Source organism: Geotrypetes seraphini, chromosome 8 (assembly GCF_902459505.1).
Source record: "Geotrypetes seraphini chromosome 8, aGeoSer1.1, whole genome shotgun sequence".
NCBI lineage: Eukaryota > Metazoa > Chordata > Amphibia > Gymnophiona > Dermophiidae > Geotrypetes > Geotrypetes seraphini.
The window spans coordinates 167921226-167937787 of record NC_047091.1 but is presented as its reverse complement, the minus strand read 5'-3'; the positions used below and the strand labels follow the sequence as shown (position 1 = coordinate 167937787).

General features: G+C 40.1%; 1 protein-coding gene across 9 annotated transcripts in view; it reads left to right on the top strand.

Annotated features, from left to right (window-relative positions):
• The window catches only part of GIT2 (GIT ArfGAP 2), a 133559-nt gene that overhangs the window by 54077 nt on the left and 62920 nt on the right, over positions 1 to 16562 (top strand). For all 9 annotated transcript variants that reach the window (XM_033954902.1, XM_033954894.1, XM_033954900.1 and 6 more), the window contains exons 10-13: positions 2192 to 2264; positions 6130 to 6227; positions 8105 to 8216; positions 8592 to 8734. In XM_033954902.1, coding sequence (XP_033810793.1) covers positions 2192 to 2264; positions 6130 to 6227; positions 8105 to 8216; positions 8592 to 8734 — 426 coding nt within the window. The remainder of the gene's footprint in view (positions 1 to 2191; positions 2265 to 6129; positions 6228 to 8104; positions 8217 to 8591; positions 8735 to 16562) is intronic.

Here is a 16562-nt window from a genome sequence, read left to right as displayed (position 1 = left end):
TTAGTGAATCTAGTCCTAAGACTCTAGTAATGCAGTTGCTGAATGCTGATAAGGAATAGATAATCCCTGACCCCAGACTTTGTCAGATTTCTCAAACCCTACAAAGCAAACCAGGCCTTGGTGATTTATTGTAATATAGATAATCCCATTTGGGCTATGCAGAACATCATAGACTGTCACACTATATACCTTTGCTGTGTAAACAGAGGGAGGGAAAATGTACAACGAAACTTGACCGTAGAGATGGGGTGGCATGGTTTGACTACAAATATAGAAACAGTCTGGGGCGCACGTGACTCGCATAGAAAATGCAAGTTGAATTATGAGGGGAAAGCAGATTAGTGACCAGATGTGATCTTTGTTTATTTAAGATTTGATCTACCGATCCTCCATTTTAATGACCTAAGCGGTTTACAGTGTATCAAACTAAAATGAAATTAGGTACTTGAGAAAAACAACCCTATCTGTCCCAAAGGCTCACAATCTAGCTAAAGTACCTAATAAACTAAAAATATGTAATAAACAACATATAATACATTTCCAAGATCAAAAATCAAAGAAATAGAAATAATAAAGAAGATTAAAAATAAAATAAAACTAATTTAACAGATAGAAAAATCTCTAAAGCGGCCTGATAACAAACAGTCATATTTTAGTGCAGGTGTTAATACAACTCCCGACACAGCCCACTTCACGGATCCGTCACTGGCAGAGCTTGAGAGCATCAAAGAAATTAACATTTCTAAAACATATCCACTAAAACTGTTATCTGAAATAAATAAACCCAAATCAACACGAATCAGTACAAATTAATACAAATTAAGGCAGATTGTGGTCCCCATTTCATTATTCAATTCGGGAGAGCCATTTGAAAAAAATGTGCTTTTAGATCTCTCTTAAAATTTTGAAATGATTCTTCCTTCCTTAACTCTACTGGTAAATTGTTCCACAATTTTGGAACCAAGTAGAAAAATGCACCATTTCTGAATGAGGCAAGGTGAGCCTTTGAGATATGGGGAACAGCTACTCTAGTGTCATTTAAAGATCTCAATGAGTGACTAGGTATGTAGAATAACACTAGATTAGAGAGATATAATGGTTGTAACTCAAATAATGCCCTATGTGCCAGCATCAGGATTTTAAATTTAATTCTAAATACCATTGATAACCAATGGAATTTCAAATATAATGGAGTTACATGATCATAGATGTGTGCGCGACCTAACAGCCGAATTGCCGCATTTTGTACTGTTTGTAAATGTTTCAGTTGCCCTACTATTATTCCCACATATACCAAGTTGCCATAACGATTTCTCATCCAGGAAATTTCAAATAGATCTAAGTTGTCTTAATGCCCCAAATCCTTTTGCAACTGTAAAAATTCAAATGACAGTCAAGTATAATTCCCAAATACTTAAAACTATCTCTATATGCTGATGGTGTAGTGAAAGATCTAATTGTGGTGTTACCTTGTCACCGGAAATACAACATGCTACTGTTTTTGACATATTCAATACTAGTCATGTTCCCCCAACCATTCTTCTATCATATCCAAACCATCCAAAAGAGGGCTCAGATCCAGTGTTGAAGGGGATAAATTATATACCAACAAAATATTATCTGCATAGATATATGTACTGATTCCTAATTCCTGAATTCAACTTACAAGAGGACTCAAAAATATATTACACAGAATAGGTGAAAGTGCTGAGCCTTGTGGTACCCCACAGTCCAATAATCTATCACTGGATGTTGACCCATCCGTAACTACTCTAAAAGTACGATGCCGGAGAAAGGCTGCAAACCAATCCCAAACCACTCCTATTAAACCTATCTCCTGGAGCAATCTTAATAGAAGTTCATGGTCAACTAGATCAAATGCTGAGCTCGGATCTAAAGATATTACCATTGTGAAGTTCCCGTAATCCAAGATAGAGTGAACTTCACTAAGGAAACCTGTTAAAACTGTCTCAATACTGTATATAGTTCGAAATCCTGCCTGTCTTGGATTTAGAACCTTTGTTGACGCGATATAAGAGACCAACACATACTGTAGGCGTTCAATAAACCAACTGAAAAATGGGGAGAATATTTTTTTTTATCCTTTTCTGGAAAAACATAAACATGAAATGGTCCCTATCCATTGATAACGTGACATTGAGAAAATGTTTCTATCTGCTTTAAATTTCAGCTGAGTAATCACTTATTTGAAGAGCTGGCTATGGATGTTTATGATGAAGTTGACAGACGAGAGACTGATGCAGGTGATAAAAAGATCTTGAAATGAGATTCTGAAGGGGCAACTCCTTAGGATTGAACTTGTTTACTTGTAGTGTATTTTTAAGAACTTATTTATAACACATTCTATTATTGCATTGCTGTTTAAGAGCGCTTTTTATTTATAAACCTCTATATTTATGGCTGCATTCGTTATGCATAGCTTTTAAAAATGTAGCTTGAACCATTGCAGTGTAAAGTCCTAGTAATCGTAGTAGTGCCTAGTAGACAATACGAGAAATCCAAAGGAGGAGATGTTCATGGTTAGAGTTCACAATTTATTATTTATTCCAAAATTTGCTATACTGCATTTTCTGGGCAATGAGGTTTATTATAACTTAAAAATCTCAGAAATAGGGAAGGAAATAGTACAGGAATGAAGCAAAACATTCACACTTACTAGTATCACACTTAATAATAAATAGAGTCCACTCGGGTCAAAATAGGAGAGGGGGAAGTGTTAAATCTCTGCTGGCTGTAGACAAGATCAATCATCCAAATGTAATGGCAATCATATTCAGTGAAAGCTACTATATATGTGTTATAGTCTGCAAAGTATAACAATTGTAGCTGTTTAAAATGCATGTAAAACAAATGGCCTCTTTTACAAAGCCGTGCTAGCGGCTGCCGTGCGGCAACAGCCCCGAAGCCCTTTAAATCTCTATGGGCTTCGGGGCTGTTAGCGCGGCTTTGTAAAAGAGGCCGAAAATATCAATCACAAACACCAACAACCCAGAATACAGCAATACTAACTACTTTTTTTTTTTCAAAACATTTTTAACTTTTCAAACTTTTTTTTTTTTTTTCAGATTCCTCAGTAGGCTCTCGATCCTTTTCTGTGCTTTTCAAACTAGGGCAGCATGAGCCATTTTCTTCACCGGATCCATTTTTTCTTATAAATACTTATAAGAATATTTATAAGAAAAAAATGGATCCAGTGAAGAAAATGGCTCGTGTTGTCCTAGTTTGAAAAACACAGAAAAGGATCGAGAGCCTACTGAGGAATCTGAAAAAAAAAAAAAAAAGTTTGAAAAGTTAAAAAATGTTTTGAAAAAAAAGCAGTTAATATTGCTGTATTCTGGGTTGTTGGTGTTTGTGATTGATATTTCTGTTGCCCAGTTGATAAATAGCCAGTGGTTTGTAGAGTATATCATTGTGTAAAACAAAATACACTTCTCCCTCCGTAGTTGCGGTTTCAGTTATTCACGGTTTTTAGCTTGCTGGCTCTTCCACCCCCCCAATTACATCAGCTTGCATAGCAAATCGCTGATTCCTAGCACTTTCTTCATCGTGTTTTGCCTCTCCTTCAGGAACAGACCAGGTCTCCCACCATGTTATTCGCAGTTTCACTTGTTCACGATGGTTTTTAATAGAAAACAGCAAACAACATATGAAAGTTATTTGCGGTTTTTCTGTATTCTCGGGTCTGTTAATCCCCTATCACAGCGAATACAGAGGGAGAAGTGTAAGCATGGGCAGCCAAAGACGTATGAGGAGAGACTGGAAGCCCTGAATATGTATACCCTAGAAGAAAGGAGGGACAGGGGAGACATGATTCAGACGTTCAAATACTTGAAAGGTATTAACGTAGAACAAAATCTTTTCCAGAGAAAGGAAAAGGGTAAATCCAGAGGACATAATTTGAGGTTGAGGGGTGGTAGATTCAAGAGCAATGTTAGGAAAGTGTAAAGACAGATGGTTGTATATATCTGGGCAGTAATGTGAGGATACCGAAAAAGAAAAACGGGAAAATGTGTTATTTCCAAGTGCTAGCCCAATATGAATTACAAAACAAAAAAATCAAAATGAAACTGGCAAAATACACAATCTTATATGGGCTGAAGGGTGACACATCAAAAGCACGGAGGACAACGGCGCGCCGATAATCCCACGCCGTCATTTGAACGCAGGAGAAAAGCGTGCCGCCGCTTTGAGGCCTTCCCTTTTGCGCTTTAAAGGGGGTTGTGGGGGAATCCCCCCACTACACTTAGAAGTCCTCACACTCCCATGGGGGGGGGGGGAACTCCCGAAGACCAAAAACGGGAAGTAGAATGGGAGTTTTCAGTGTACTGGGGGGGGTTCCCTCCTAACCCTCCCCCCCCAACGGGAGCACGAGGACATCTAAGTTTAGCCCCACACCCCGCTCAATGCGTAAACGGAACTCAAAGCGGTGGCGTGCTTTTCTCCTGCACTCAAATGTCTGCGCGGGATTGTTGGCGCGCCGTTGTCCTCTACACTTTTGACAGCGTACCAGATTGAAGATGTCTTCAAACTATGCTCAGAGATGTACATATCAGACCAAGCATCGGGTCATGCCCGAACTACATAAGGTCTGTATTGAAACTCTCAGTCATTGCTTCAGTCCAATGCTATATATGAGATATTAACAAATTCACTTATCTGCTTCTTGAGAGCCTTCTGAAAATACTTTGGGTTCTGATGCATTTTGCAGCTGCTGCTTCAGAAAACCTATAGAATGATAACGCATGCAAGTTGTCTGTAAACAAAAAAAAAACCAAGTAAAAACTTCTTAGTCTGTTGTTCAAATCAAAATAAATGATGATGAATTAATATAACCCATTTAGGTGACTCCGGAGGTTACTATATTGTTAAACTGCTTCCATGCCTCTTCTCAGACAATTCTTCTCGGTCTTCACCTTTCTGACTTTCTGACTGTGGATTTTTATTTAAAATCAGAAATTCTCAAAGCATGCTCTTACATCAGACACCACGCACGTGTTGGCATGTCTCACAATTTCACAATGTTTTATCAATACCTCCTTGATTTGCTTTTTTACGGGGCAGAAACTTGTGGGAATTATTGACTCGGTCTCTGTTTACAACCCGTCCTGAGAGAGATGATTCACATAAAGGACATACCAAATGCGGGCAGTGCTCTATTTTGTAGTCATGCTATGGAAGTAACATTCATGATACATCCATGCTTAAAATGGAAATACATCTTACCAGCCAAGACTGATTGCAACTCAACAGGAGTTGTATATCTCCTCAGGTGCCCGTGTGGCTTGTTTTACATTGGTCACACTGCAAGAAGTATTAAAATGCAAATAGTGGAGCATCTTGGCAAAATTCGGAGATGTGACATCACAGCTCCACTTACCTCTCATTGACAGGAGATAGCGCACACTATAGGAGACTTGTGATTCACAGTATTGGAAGCCCCTAAATTGCCTCGAGGGGGGAAATTTGCTAGCTGTTCTGTGGAAAAAGGATTTACCATTGGGAAACAGCGACTCCATTGGGTCTGAATCATAAGGTAGAATGGTGGACATTTTTGCACTATTGAATTCATGCGTTTTTGAGCCAGTGATGTCTCTTCCGGCTTTATGGGGTGGTTAAGAGGTGAAGACCAAGTGGAATTTTCTGAGAAGAGGCATGGAAGCAGTTTAACCTAAACGGGTTGTATTAATTCATCATCATTTATTTTGATTTGAATAACAGACTAAGAAATTTTTACTTTTTTTTTTTTTCTAAATTCTTTATTCATTTTTTCACCTTACAACAAGTACACAATATTACATTATTTAAAACTTTTACACATCACTTGAATTTCTTTCTATTGTCATCGTAAATACATAAATTTATTCCTTCCCCACCCACCCTTCCCTCAAATATTTCAATCAAAAATATCATATAAATATTGTATTCTTATCTATTGATTAACCTTTAAATAGAACTTTATACCATCCCCCTCCCCCTATGCATAAATATATTTTTACTTGTTTTTATTTTTACAGACCACTTATGTGTGAACAAGGCTATTAGCATCATCGTATTGTTTTCCAAAGAGCTACTATGTGGATTATAATATTTGATCTATTTTGCCTGTAGTTTGGCTCGCTACGCAGAATCACAGTACACTAGTAACGGAGACCACGGTTGTCCCTTTCCTTCCTGTAAATCCAGAGTATTCGTCAACACGGAACCAGGCAAGTATATTGTATAATTAGGCGGTGATATTTTTTAATTTTCAAATGAAATGCCATTTCTTGAAGGATAATCAGGGAAGCACATCCTCACATCTCTGGATGTTGTCATCCAGCAGAGCCTACACAGGAAAAACCTTTTCCACAACTGAGCTGTGCATATGACTTGACTTGCTGAGCATGCTCTGCACTTTCTATCTCTATAGATGACCAAGCTCCCTGCAAACTGGGAAAGTGACACCCATACCAGAACCCGTACTATCAAGACTACAACACCAGTCATCTCTCCAAGCCATATGCTGTAATTATACCCCTACACAAATCAAGTTATCTGTGCCATGAACCCTAATGAAATAATATAATCCCTGGATATGGCCAGGCTTTTCTAAATTGTAAATCACATTGAGCGCCTCCTGGGGCATATTAGCAAGCCATAAAAACTAATGTAATGTAATTGTCACACCCAATCTCTTCAGTCACCATTTTTTCCCCTTCAGAGCCAGACAATCATCTTTCCACAGTGATCTAAAAAGTGTTTGATTTTGGTTTTTTGGTGGTGGTGGGGTTCTAATTAAAATTTCATTTTTGCCTGTCTTCTACCATCATTTTCCCTTCCTTTTTTTAAATTTTTTGTTGTTGTTGTTGTTGTTGAAATTTGCCTGTAGCAATTTTCATGTGCTTGACAACTCAGTCAAGCCTACTGTTTTTTTTTCCTAATCAAGTTGTTCAGTTTTCAGGGCAGCTTTTTTTTTTTTTTTCCAGTGTTATAGACCAAAATAAACTCGCAGTAGTTTTAAAATAATGCAGGCAGTGTGGCAAGAATAAATTGAGTGTAGACACTCGTAATTGGTACTTGCAGTGTCCGAGACCTGATTATGACCCCACTAATTGTCATCTTTCTTCAGATGACAGATGATATGCCTGGTGGCTATGAAAAGCAAAGAGAAATGCAGTTCCACTATAACAGGGCTGCCCATGTCTGGTCCTCGAGATCTACTGGCAGGCCAGGTTTTTAGGATATCCACAATGAACATGCATGAGATAGATTTGCATACCAAGAAGGCAGTGCAGGCAAATCTCTCTCAAGCATATTCATTGTGGATATCCTGAAAACCTGGCCTGACAATAGATTTCGAGGACCGGACTTGGGCAGCCCTGCACTGTGCATTTCGTAGAGTCAAAGCAGTTTTGAACACAGGGATCTCGGTGGTGGCTGTATTCTCAGTGTCCCCCAGAAGCTCAGAGTTTGTGGTTTACCTGGGAGAAATTTCATTAGATTTCCTGGCATTAAGGCCTGTGTGGAGCACTTACAAACCAACAACAAGAAAGAGAAAACTTTCAAAGGTTGTTTAGCCAACAAAATTGTTCTAGGAGATGTTCCCCTAGTGCTCCACAACTCCTGATCACAATGCACTTCCAGCAAAAGGCATGGATTGTTCCTCCTTCTCTTTCCTCCACCCACCCACCCCCACCCCTGTTCTTTGGACATGTGCACAGCTCTTCTGGGCATGTGCCTGGAGCATTCTGACCCCTTTACCAACCAATACTTAACACTAATAGCATGCATATAAGTTGCAAGCTGTTGGTTTTGACCATTGACTGCTAAATTAAAATTGGTGCTCCATCTCATGTTTCTGGCGCTGTTCTCTACAGCACTGGAGTTCTATGCGTCTCCCCTCACACCCAAGTTTTTCAGGAGTTTTCATCTTAATCAACCACCTTGCGTTATGGTCAAATGGAATCCCCTTAAAGTCCTGTCATATCTGTAATAATTTGACATCCTAAGTAGGGTTGCATGCTAATCACAGTTAATGTGTACGTGTCACACAGGCATGAAGTTTTTAAAATTGGCTCCTCTTGATTTTCATTTTATGTCTTAGGGAAGACAGAAACTTGCTCGCTTTAATGCTCATGAATTTGCTACATTAGTTATTGACATTCTCAGTGATGCAAAGAGAAGACAACAAGGAAATTCTGTCTCTGCTTCTAAAGGTGAATACTTTGATTAATTAAGTGCTCTGGCCTAATATACCAGCGACTAACATTATGACGCTTACCGGCACCTAACTCGATTTAGGTGTGATTCTACAAGCAGTGCCTAACTCTGATTGACATGCTGTTTTCCTTGGCACCTACTGAGTTAGGGTCTGATTCTATAAATGGTGCCTAAGTGCCAAGTGGCCCATAGGTATAAAACAGGGCATGCAGCATTTAGCGCATGCTAATGTCTATTTAGTATATGCTAAACATTAGTAAAAGGGCCCCTAAGAGACATGTGTTGCCTAAACTTCAAAGAACTGTTTGCTCACCAGTCTGAGTTGTTGTTGGAGTTGCTTTTCAGGATACCTTTTTCTTGTTTGTTTATAGAAAATGTGGAGTTGATATTGAAAAGTATTACCAGCCAGCACAGTAATGAGAGCCAGGATAACGACCAGCCTGACTATGACAGTGTTGCATCAGATGAAGATGCGGATCTTGAATCTGTTTCGAGTAAAGCAAACAGGAAAAAGGTAGGTCTTAAAACTACAACACTGCAAAGCCAGGCATGTAACTGAAAATTTCATTATAGATATCTGCTTTATTTCGCTATAATGAAAGCAACATACATGAAAATATTTTAACTGTATTTGGCTTTGGGCTGTGTTTTATATTGTCTAATTTTAGAATAATCTTGGAGTGCAGAAGGTGTTTTAAATATAAGCAGAGTTCAGGTCTTCAGGTTCTGGATTTACATCCAACTGCAGATTCCTTGTCATCAGCAGCGGATAAATCCACACCTCTCTGGATTCATCTGCTGTGACTAAAGGAAAGAAAATTATCAGGTAAGACATAATTTTTCCATCCATTACAATGATCTCTAGCAGGCAGGTTGTTTTTGTGCAAACTAGTTTGTGTATTCTTACATTCTTTGTCTTTTAAGGAAATTCTTGTCACTTTACAATACAGTATAATAGTTCTTAGAGACTACAATCCCCCAGTGTTACTGGTTTGTTGTGGTTTAAAAAGAAGCTAGAACACCACTAGGAAATGTAAGCAAAAATCAACAGTACTGACTAGACTATAAATTTTTTTTGAACAGATAAAGTTTTCAATTTCTCACACCTAGGGGAAAATTCTATCTATGATGGCAAAACTGGTACAGAAAACAACCTGCTTAGCGCTATCCTATAAACTGTATCTAAAATTAGTCACAGTTTAAAGAAACATAGAAACGTGACAGCAAATAAAGGCCAAATGGCCCATCTAGTCTGCCTATCCACAGCATCTACTATCTTCTACTCTTCATAAGAGATCCCACGTGCCTATCCCAGGCTTTCTTGAATTCAGACAGTCTTTGTCTCCACCATTTCTACCTAGAGACTATTCCATACATCTACCACCCTTTCTGTAAAAAAGTATTTCCTTGGGTTACTCTTGAGCCTGTCACCTTTTTAACTTCATTCTATGACCTCCATTCCAGAGCTTCCTTTCAAATGAAAGATTTGCCTCGTGCACATTTATGCCAAGTAGGTACTTAAACATCTCTATCATATCTCTCCTCTCCTGCCTTTCCTCCAAAGTATACATATTGAGATTGATGAAGACCACTAACCATTTCAATAGCCTTCCTCTGAGCTTGACTCCATTCTGTTTATATCTTTTTGAAGGTGCAGGCTCCAGAATTGCACACAATATTCTAAATGAGGTCTCACCAGAGTCTTATATAGTGGCATCAATACCTCCTTTTTCCTACTGGTCATACCTCTCCCTATGCATTCTAGCATCCTTTTAGCTTTCACTGTTGCCTTTTCAATCTGGCCACCTTAAGATCATCGCACCTAAGTCCCACTCCTCTTTCTTGCACAAAAGTTCTTCACACCTTTAAACTGTGTCATTCCCTCAAGTTTTTACACCCCAAATGTTTTGACATTGCATTTCTTAGCAATGTCAAATCATAGTTTCCAAATTTCAGACAATTCTTCATGCTTCACTAGGTCCTTCCTCGTGGTGTTCACACAATTGCAATTGCAGATTTTGGTATCGTCCGCAAAGAGGCAAAAGTTACCCGACAGCCCTTCAGCAATATCACTTACAAAAATGTTAAAAAGAACAGCCCCAAGAACCGAACCTTGACGCACACCATTGGTAACATCCCTTTCCTCAGAGAGATCTCCCATTGACCATTACCCTCTGTTGCCTGCCACTCAACCAGTTCCTGACCCAGTCCATCACTTTGGGGCCCATACCAAGAGCCCTCAGCTTATTTATTAGATGTTTGTGTGGAACACTGTTGAAGGTTTTGCTAAAATACACCGCATCTAGCACACTCCCTCAACTGCTAGCTGTGCCCTAATCTGATTTTATATGCTCTGACATGCAGCCTAAAATACTAATCTAGACTAAAACTTTTTTTTTTTTTTTTTTAATAAAAACTCTAACAAAAGCTCTAAAGGCTATACTATTGGCTAAACTGGCTTTGCTGAAAAAGCAGAGCATTGAACTAAAAAAGAAAAGAACAATGAAATAACGTACTGAAGCCCAAGTTTTATCTTTTCCAAAGTTTGAATGCCAACAAGTAAGATATTCCAGTGGAGTTTTTCTTCCCCTTAGCAGATCCTCACTCAGCACCTCTTCAGGATAGCACTTTGGGACACCAGTCTCAGCTGCCGCCTAAGAAGTGGCTGAGAATCGCACACTGGCGTCCTTTACAGGATCGCATCTGTCTTTAAAAAAAAAACAAAACCAGACGCCAACTGGCACCGGTTATAGAAATATGCACATTTTGTAGTTTCACAACTGATCGCAGCAAGGGAATCCCTAATCGGCTGAGCCAGCATGTCTCATGGAATCCTGCTGGCTCAGCTGATTGGGGTGGAAAATACCCCTGCTGCGATCAGCTGAGCTGACTGCGGCAGGGGATTCGCCAACACCCACCCACGAAATCAGCAAGAGGGATGTCCACTTGGAGGCCTGCCGGCTCAGCTCATCGGGGATTCCCTTGCAGTGATCAGCTGAGCCAGCCACGTCTACCTTTAGGTTTTGAAATGTAGGCCAGCATTTTGCTGGCCTACATTTCAGGCATCTTTTGCATCTCTAGGGAGACACGTACAGATGCTTAAACTCGCCCAGCCTTGGGCGAGCTTCGGTATCCTTACACGTTTCCCTAGAAAGCAGCGTGATCATCAGAACTTGGCTGAATTATAGAAATATACCAAGGTCTAAATGGGGCCCTACAGTGTAGGCAACCTATCTCAGGGAGCTTTTTCTAAAAAAAAAAACAACCCAAAAAACCATGCATCCAAATTGGCTACCAGACAACGGTAGGACGCCTACCACAGCTACAATCAGGCACCCGTTTGTAGAATCAGCATCTTTGTATCTGGATCCAGAGCTAAATTTAGGTGCAGCCCTTATACAGACTAAAACCTGGTGTGAATCCCTGCGCTTAATTTAGGAGTGCATTGAACATAATCTGTAATAATGCGCATTAGTTTTTGGAATGCCCTTGACCCACTGATACTCTTCTCATGGCCATGCCCCTTTTTCCATTCCATGCAGTAGAATTTACATGCACCAGAATGCATCTGAAAACATGAGCGCTTAAATTTTAATTAGTGCCCATAATTGCTTATCAATGGCTAACTATCAGCATTGATTGGCTCGTTAAGTTGTGCCTCCTAACTGGCTGCTTCATGGTCTTCCCCCCCTGGGACTTTCCCTCTGCCGTGTCACAGTGGGAGGGTCAGTGGGGTTCTGCTGCACAGGGGAGTGGAAGGGAGGGCTAGAAAGATATTGCAGAGGGAAGGCCCGACCTCGGCTGGGAAGACCGTGAAGCAGCTCGTTCAGAGCGCTGCCGCCTCTGCTGTTTTTGGAGCCCTCGGAACGGAGGTATGCGAGTCTCACGGTGGGAGGGTCGGTGGGGTTATGCTGCACAGGGGGATGGGAGGGAGGGATAGAAAGATGGTGCACAAGGGGATGGATGAGAGGGGAGGAAAGATGCTGCACATGGGGAGGTGAGAAAGGAAAGAGGAAGAATTGGGGTGGATGTGAGGAAGTGAGAGATGATTGTATATGAAAAAAATAAGACATCTCCAAAAATAAGCCCTAATGCATTTTTTTTTTGACCCAAAATTAATATGAGACTGTCTTATTTTCGGGGAAACATGGTAGAAGGTGCAAATTTCTAATACCTGCACTATATATCCAACAAAAGTACATACAATAAATTGTGTTGATATTGTAATGTAGCATACTATGCCATACTTCGTATTGTAATTTGAATATTTTTGGTGCTGTAAAGACTTAGGGCTCCTTTTACTAAGCTGCGATAGTGGTTTTAGCATGCGCAGAATTGCCATGCACACTAGACGCCCTTATTTTTGCTGTACACCTCCTTGAGTGAATTTCCTCAAAAAAGCAGTAAGTAAATAAATCATTTTGGCCTCTATAGATAACTAATGTAACAATTAGGCGGGGTGAAACGCTCTCGTATTTTGTTGCTCTACAAATCATACAAGTCACTGTATTTTTTTTTCATGTCTGTAATATTTTTCTTGGTTCAGCTAAACAATCTATATTTTGAAAAAATCTAGTTGAGTCAAAACTAAAGCCTGTATAAAGAGTTTTGAATCAAACAGGTATTTGTGAGTTCAGTGAAGTAAGAACATTTTATGGCTGCAGGTGTATTTAAAATAGTTGTAAGTCTGAATGCTGGCTTAGCTGGAATGAGAGTTTGAAAGGATTCTTAGCAAAACAATGAAAGCCTCTGCTCTCCTATTACATTACATTGGAATCAGTTTAATATAGTTTGAGACAAATGGAAAATTATTCAAATTTGTATTTATATATAATGTATGCGTATGCCTATCAAAAGAGCCACATATTCTTTTTTGTAAGAATGTGCTTATTGTTTGTGTGTGCTGAACCCAGGAAATCCATTTAGTTAAACAAATGTTTTGTGCCTTTGGGGGCATTCCCAAATATGTATACCCTGAATATGTATACCCTTGAGGAAAGGAGAGACAGGGGAGATATGATTCAGACGTTCAAATACTTGAAGGGTATTAACGTAGAACAAAATCTTTTCCAGAGAAAGGAAAATGGTAAAACCAGAGGACATAATTTGAGGTTGAGGGGTGGTAGATTCAGGGGCAATGTTAGGAAATTCTATTTTACGGAGAGGGTGGTGAATGCCTGGAATGCGCTCCCAAAAGAGAGGTGGTGGAGAGTAAAACTGTGACTGAGTTCAAAGAAGCGTGGGATGAACACAGAAGATTTAGAATCAGAAAATAATATTAAATATTGAACTAGGCCAGTTACTGGGCAGACTTGCATGGTCTGTGTCTGTGTATGGCCGTTTGGTGGAGGATGGGCAGGGGAGGGCTTCAATGGCTGGGAGGGTGTAGATGGGCTGGAGTAAGTCTTAACAGAGATTTTGGCAGTTGGAACCCAAGCAGAGTACCATGTAAAGCTTTGGATTCTTGCCCAGAAATAGCTAAGAAGAAAAAAATTTAAAAAATAAATAAAAAATTTAAATTGAATCAGGTTGGGCAGACTGGATGGACCATTCGGGTCTTTATCTGCTGTCATCTACTATGTTACTATGTTATTCCCAGCTTCATGGAAGGCAGCTGTGCAGTTAACACAGTGAAATGATCTCTAACATGCGTTAACAGATGGCAAATAACATGAAATGCAGCTAGTCATGCTTTTGGAGATATAGAGGTCCTTTTACTAGTGTGCACTAACCGATTTAGCACGCACTAACGATTAGCATGCGCTAAATGTCAACGCGTCCGTAGAATATAATGGCCATGCTGGCATTTAGCGCGCCTTAGTAAAAGAGGGGGATAGTTAACGGCATAGTGTTATCTGCAGTGTTAATGAATTTGACACAACGCGGATATTGAAAATAGCAACAGTTCTGCCTGTAATGAAAGATTCAAAATTGGCTTTTGATCAGATATCAAATTTTAAACCTATTTCTGTTTTGCTCACTTTGTCAAAAAAATAGTTGAAAAGCCATTTATTATCAATTGGATAAACATCTACAGGCTATTCACTGATACATTTTTCATAAAAATCATGGTTGCTTTCCACATTGGATGAGTTGTGTTGCGGATTTGATTGTGTTGTTGAATAAACCTGATATTTCTTGATATTTCCATGGCATTTATCTCCATTGAAGTTATTGGGGTGTCTTGCTATCTCCATTGCCTCTCTGAATTCTTCTTGACCACCAGCGGTCTTCTTTCTCCAGGACTTTTGTGTTCTGAAATCTAATTGTATGACCAGTTTCCCTGCCATGGAGGGTTATAGCTGGATTTTTTGTGTGTGTTTCATAGCTTGTGGTATCTCTTGTACTCTTTCAGCCTTTACTCTGTAGTGCATCCCGTTTCACCAATGTAGGATTGGCCGCAGCTGCATAGGAATTTGTACACCCCAGGGGTTTGAACAAAGGTAACCGATCTTCCACACATGCGAGTGTAGATGTGAGTTTCCATGGTGCACCGTAGGCTGTTTTGATGTTATTTTTCCTTGGTAGTTTCCCTATGCCAGGGGTAGGCAATTCTGGTCCTCAAGAGCCAGAGCCAGGTCAGGTTTTCATGATATCCACAATAAATATGCATGAGATAGATTTGCATCTCAAGAAGGCAGTGCATGCAAATCCATCTCATACATATTCATTGTGGATACCTGACAACTGACCTCAGCCAATCACTGAGCGGCGCGGGACCAGGCAGGAAGTGCAAAGGTCGTGCTCCTGCATCATACCGCTCTGCTCTGCTTCCAAAGACAGCCGTCCGGCAGGAGAACACCATAAATTTTTAAAAAGGTACCGGGGGGGGGAAGGTGTATTCGCTCCATAAGACACACCTACTTTTCCACTCCCTTTTTGGGGGTGGAAAAAGTGTGTCTTATGGAGCAACAAATATGGTAATACAGATCAATCCTGCACAGTCAGTGCTAACAGAAAACTATGTCCTTTTCATTCACACAGAACGCAGATACACCCTCGCCCAGTGTGGAATAAGAAATCACAAACTAAAAATAGAAACGTATAGACAAAAGTTAAACTGAACCTCCAAGAAGCCAGACTCACCCCAGAACAGTGACACATGTCCCCTAATACTATGTAAAATATAAAGATAGCAGATGTAAATTGAAAAAACTGACAAATCACTACTTTACATATTAACAAATAGAAATAACATAAAACATGGAAAATAAGAAAATACTATTTTATTGGATTAATCCATTTTTCAATTGGCTTTCATAGGCCAAAACCTCCTTCTTTAGGTCAGTATACTGCTGTTATGGTATTCTGTCCTGACCTGAGAGAGGGGATTTGGACTCCAGAAGTTAGTAAAAAAATGTATTAAAATTAGTCCAATAAAAAGATTACCCTATTTCCATTTTTTTGTTTATATTTATCAATACAACTACAATACTACATGTATTTTATTCTAAAGCAACAAAAAATCTTTTTCTATCATTTGTTATATCTGCTTTATCTTCACTCTTTCTATCCAATCAATCTCTCTCTCTCTCTACCTTCTCTCTCTCTACCTTCTCTCTCTCTACTTTCTCTCTCTCGCTCCTTCTCTCTCTTGCCACCTTCTCTCTCGCTCTCTCTCGCTCCACCTTTTCTCTCTTGCCACCTTCTCTCTCTCTTGCCACCTTCTCTCTCTCTCGCCACCTTCTCTCTCTCTCTCTCGCCACCTTCTCTCTCTCTCTCTCTCGCCACCTTCTCTCTCTCTCTCTCTCTCTCTCTCGCCACCTTCTCTCTCTCTCTCTCTCTCTCTCTCTCTCTCTCGCCACCTTCTCTCTCTCTCTTTCTCTTGCCACCTTCTCTCTCTCTCTCTCTTGCCACCTTCAAGTTTCAAGTTTATTAGGATTTTATATACCGCCTATCAAGGTTATCTAAGCGGTTTTTACAATCAGGTACTCAAGCATTTTCCCTTCTCTCTCTCTCTCGCCACCTTCTCTCTCTCTCTCTCTCTCTCTCTCGCCACCTTCTCTCTCTCTCTCTCTCGCCACCTCTCTCTCTCTCTCTCGCCACCTTCTCTCTCTCTCTCGCCACCTTCTCTCTCTCTCTCTCTCTCTCTCTCGCCACCTTCTCTCTCTCTCTCTCTCGCCACCTTCTCTCTCTCTCTCTCTCTCTCTCGCCACCTTCTCTCTTTTAGCCCCTTCCATAAACTGTCTATCCTGTGCCCTTTCTTTCTTTTGTACATGATTCATTTCAGCTTCACTCCCTCTCCATGTTTCTCTGTCTCCACTCCCTCCCGTATGACCTGGCATCTCTCTTCTCTTTTCCTTCCTTCTCTTTTCTCCCCCATGCCCTAGCAATGGCATCTT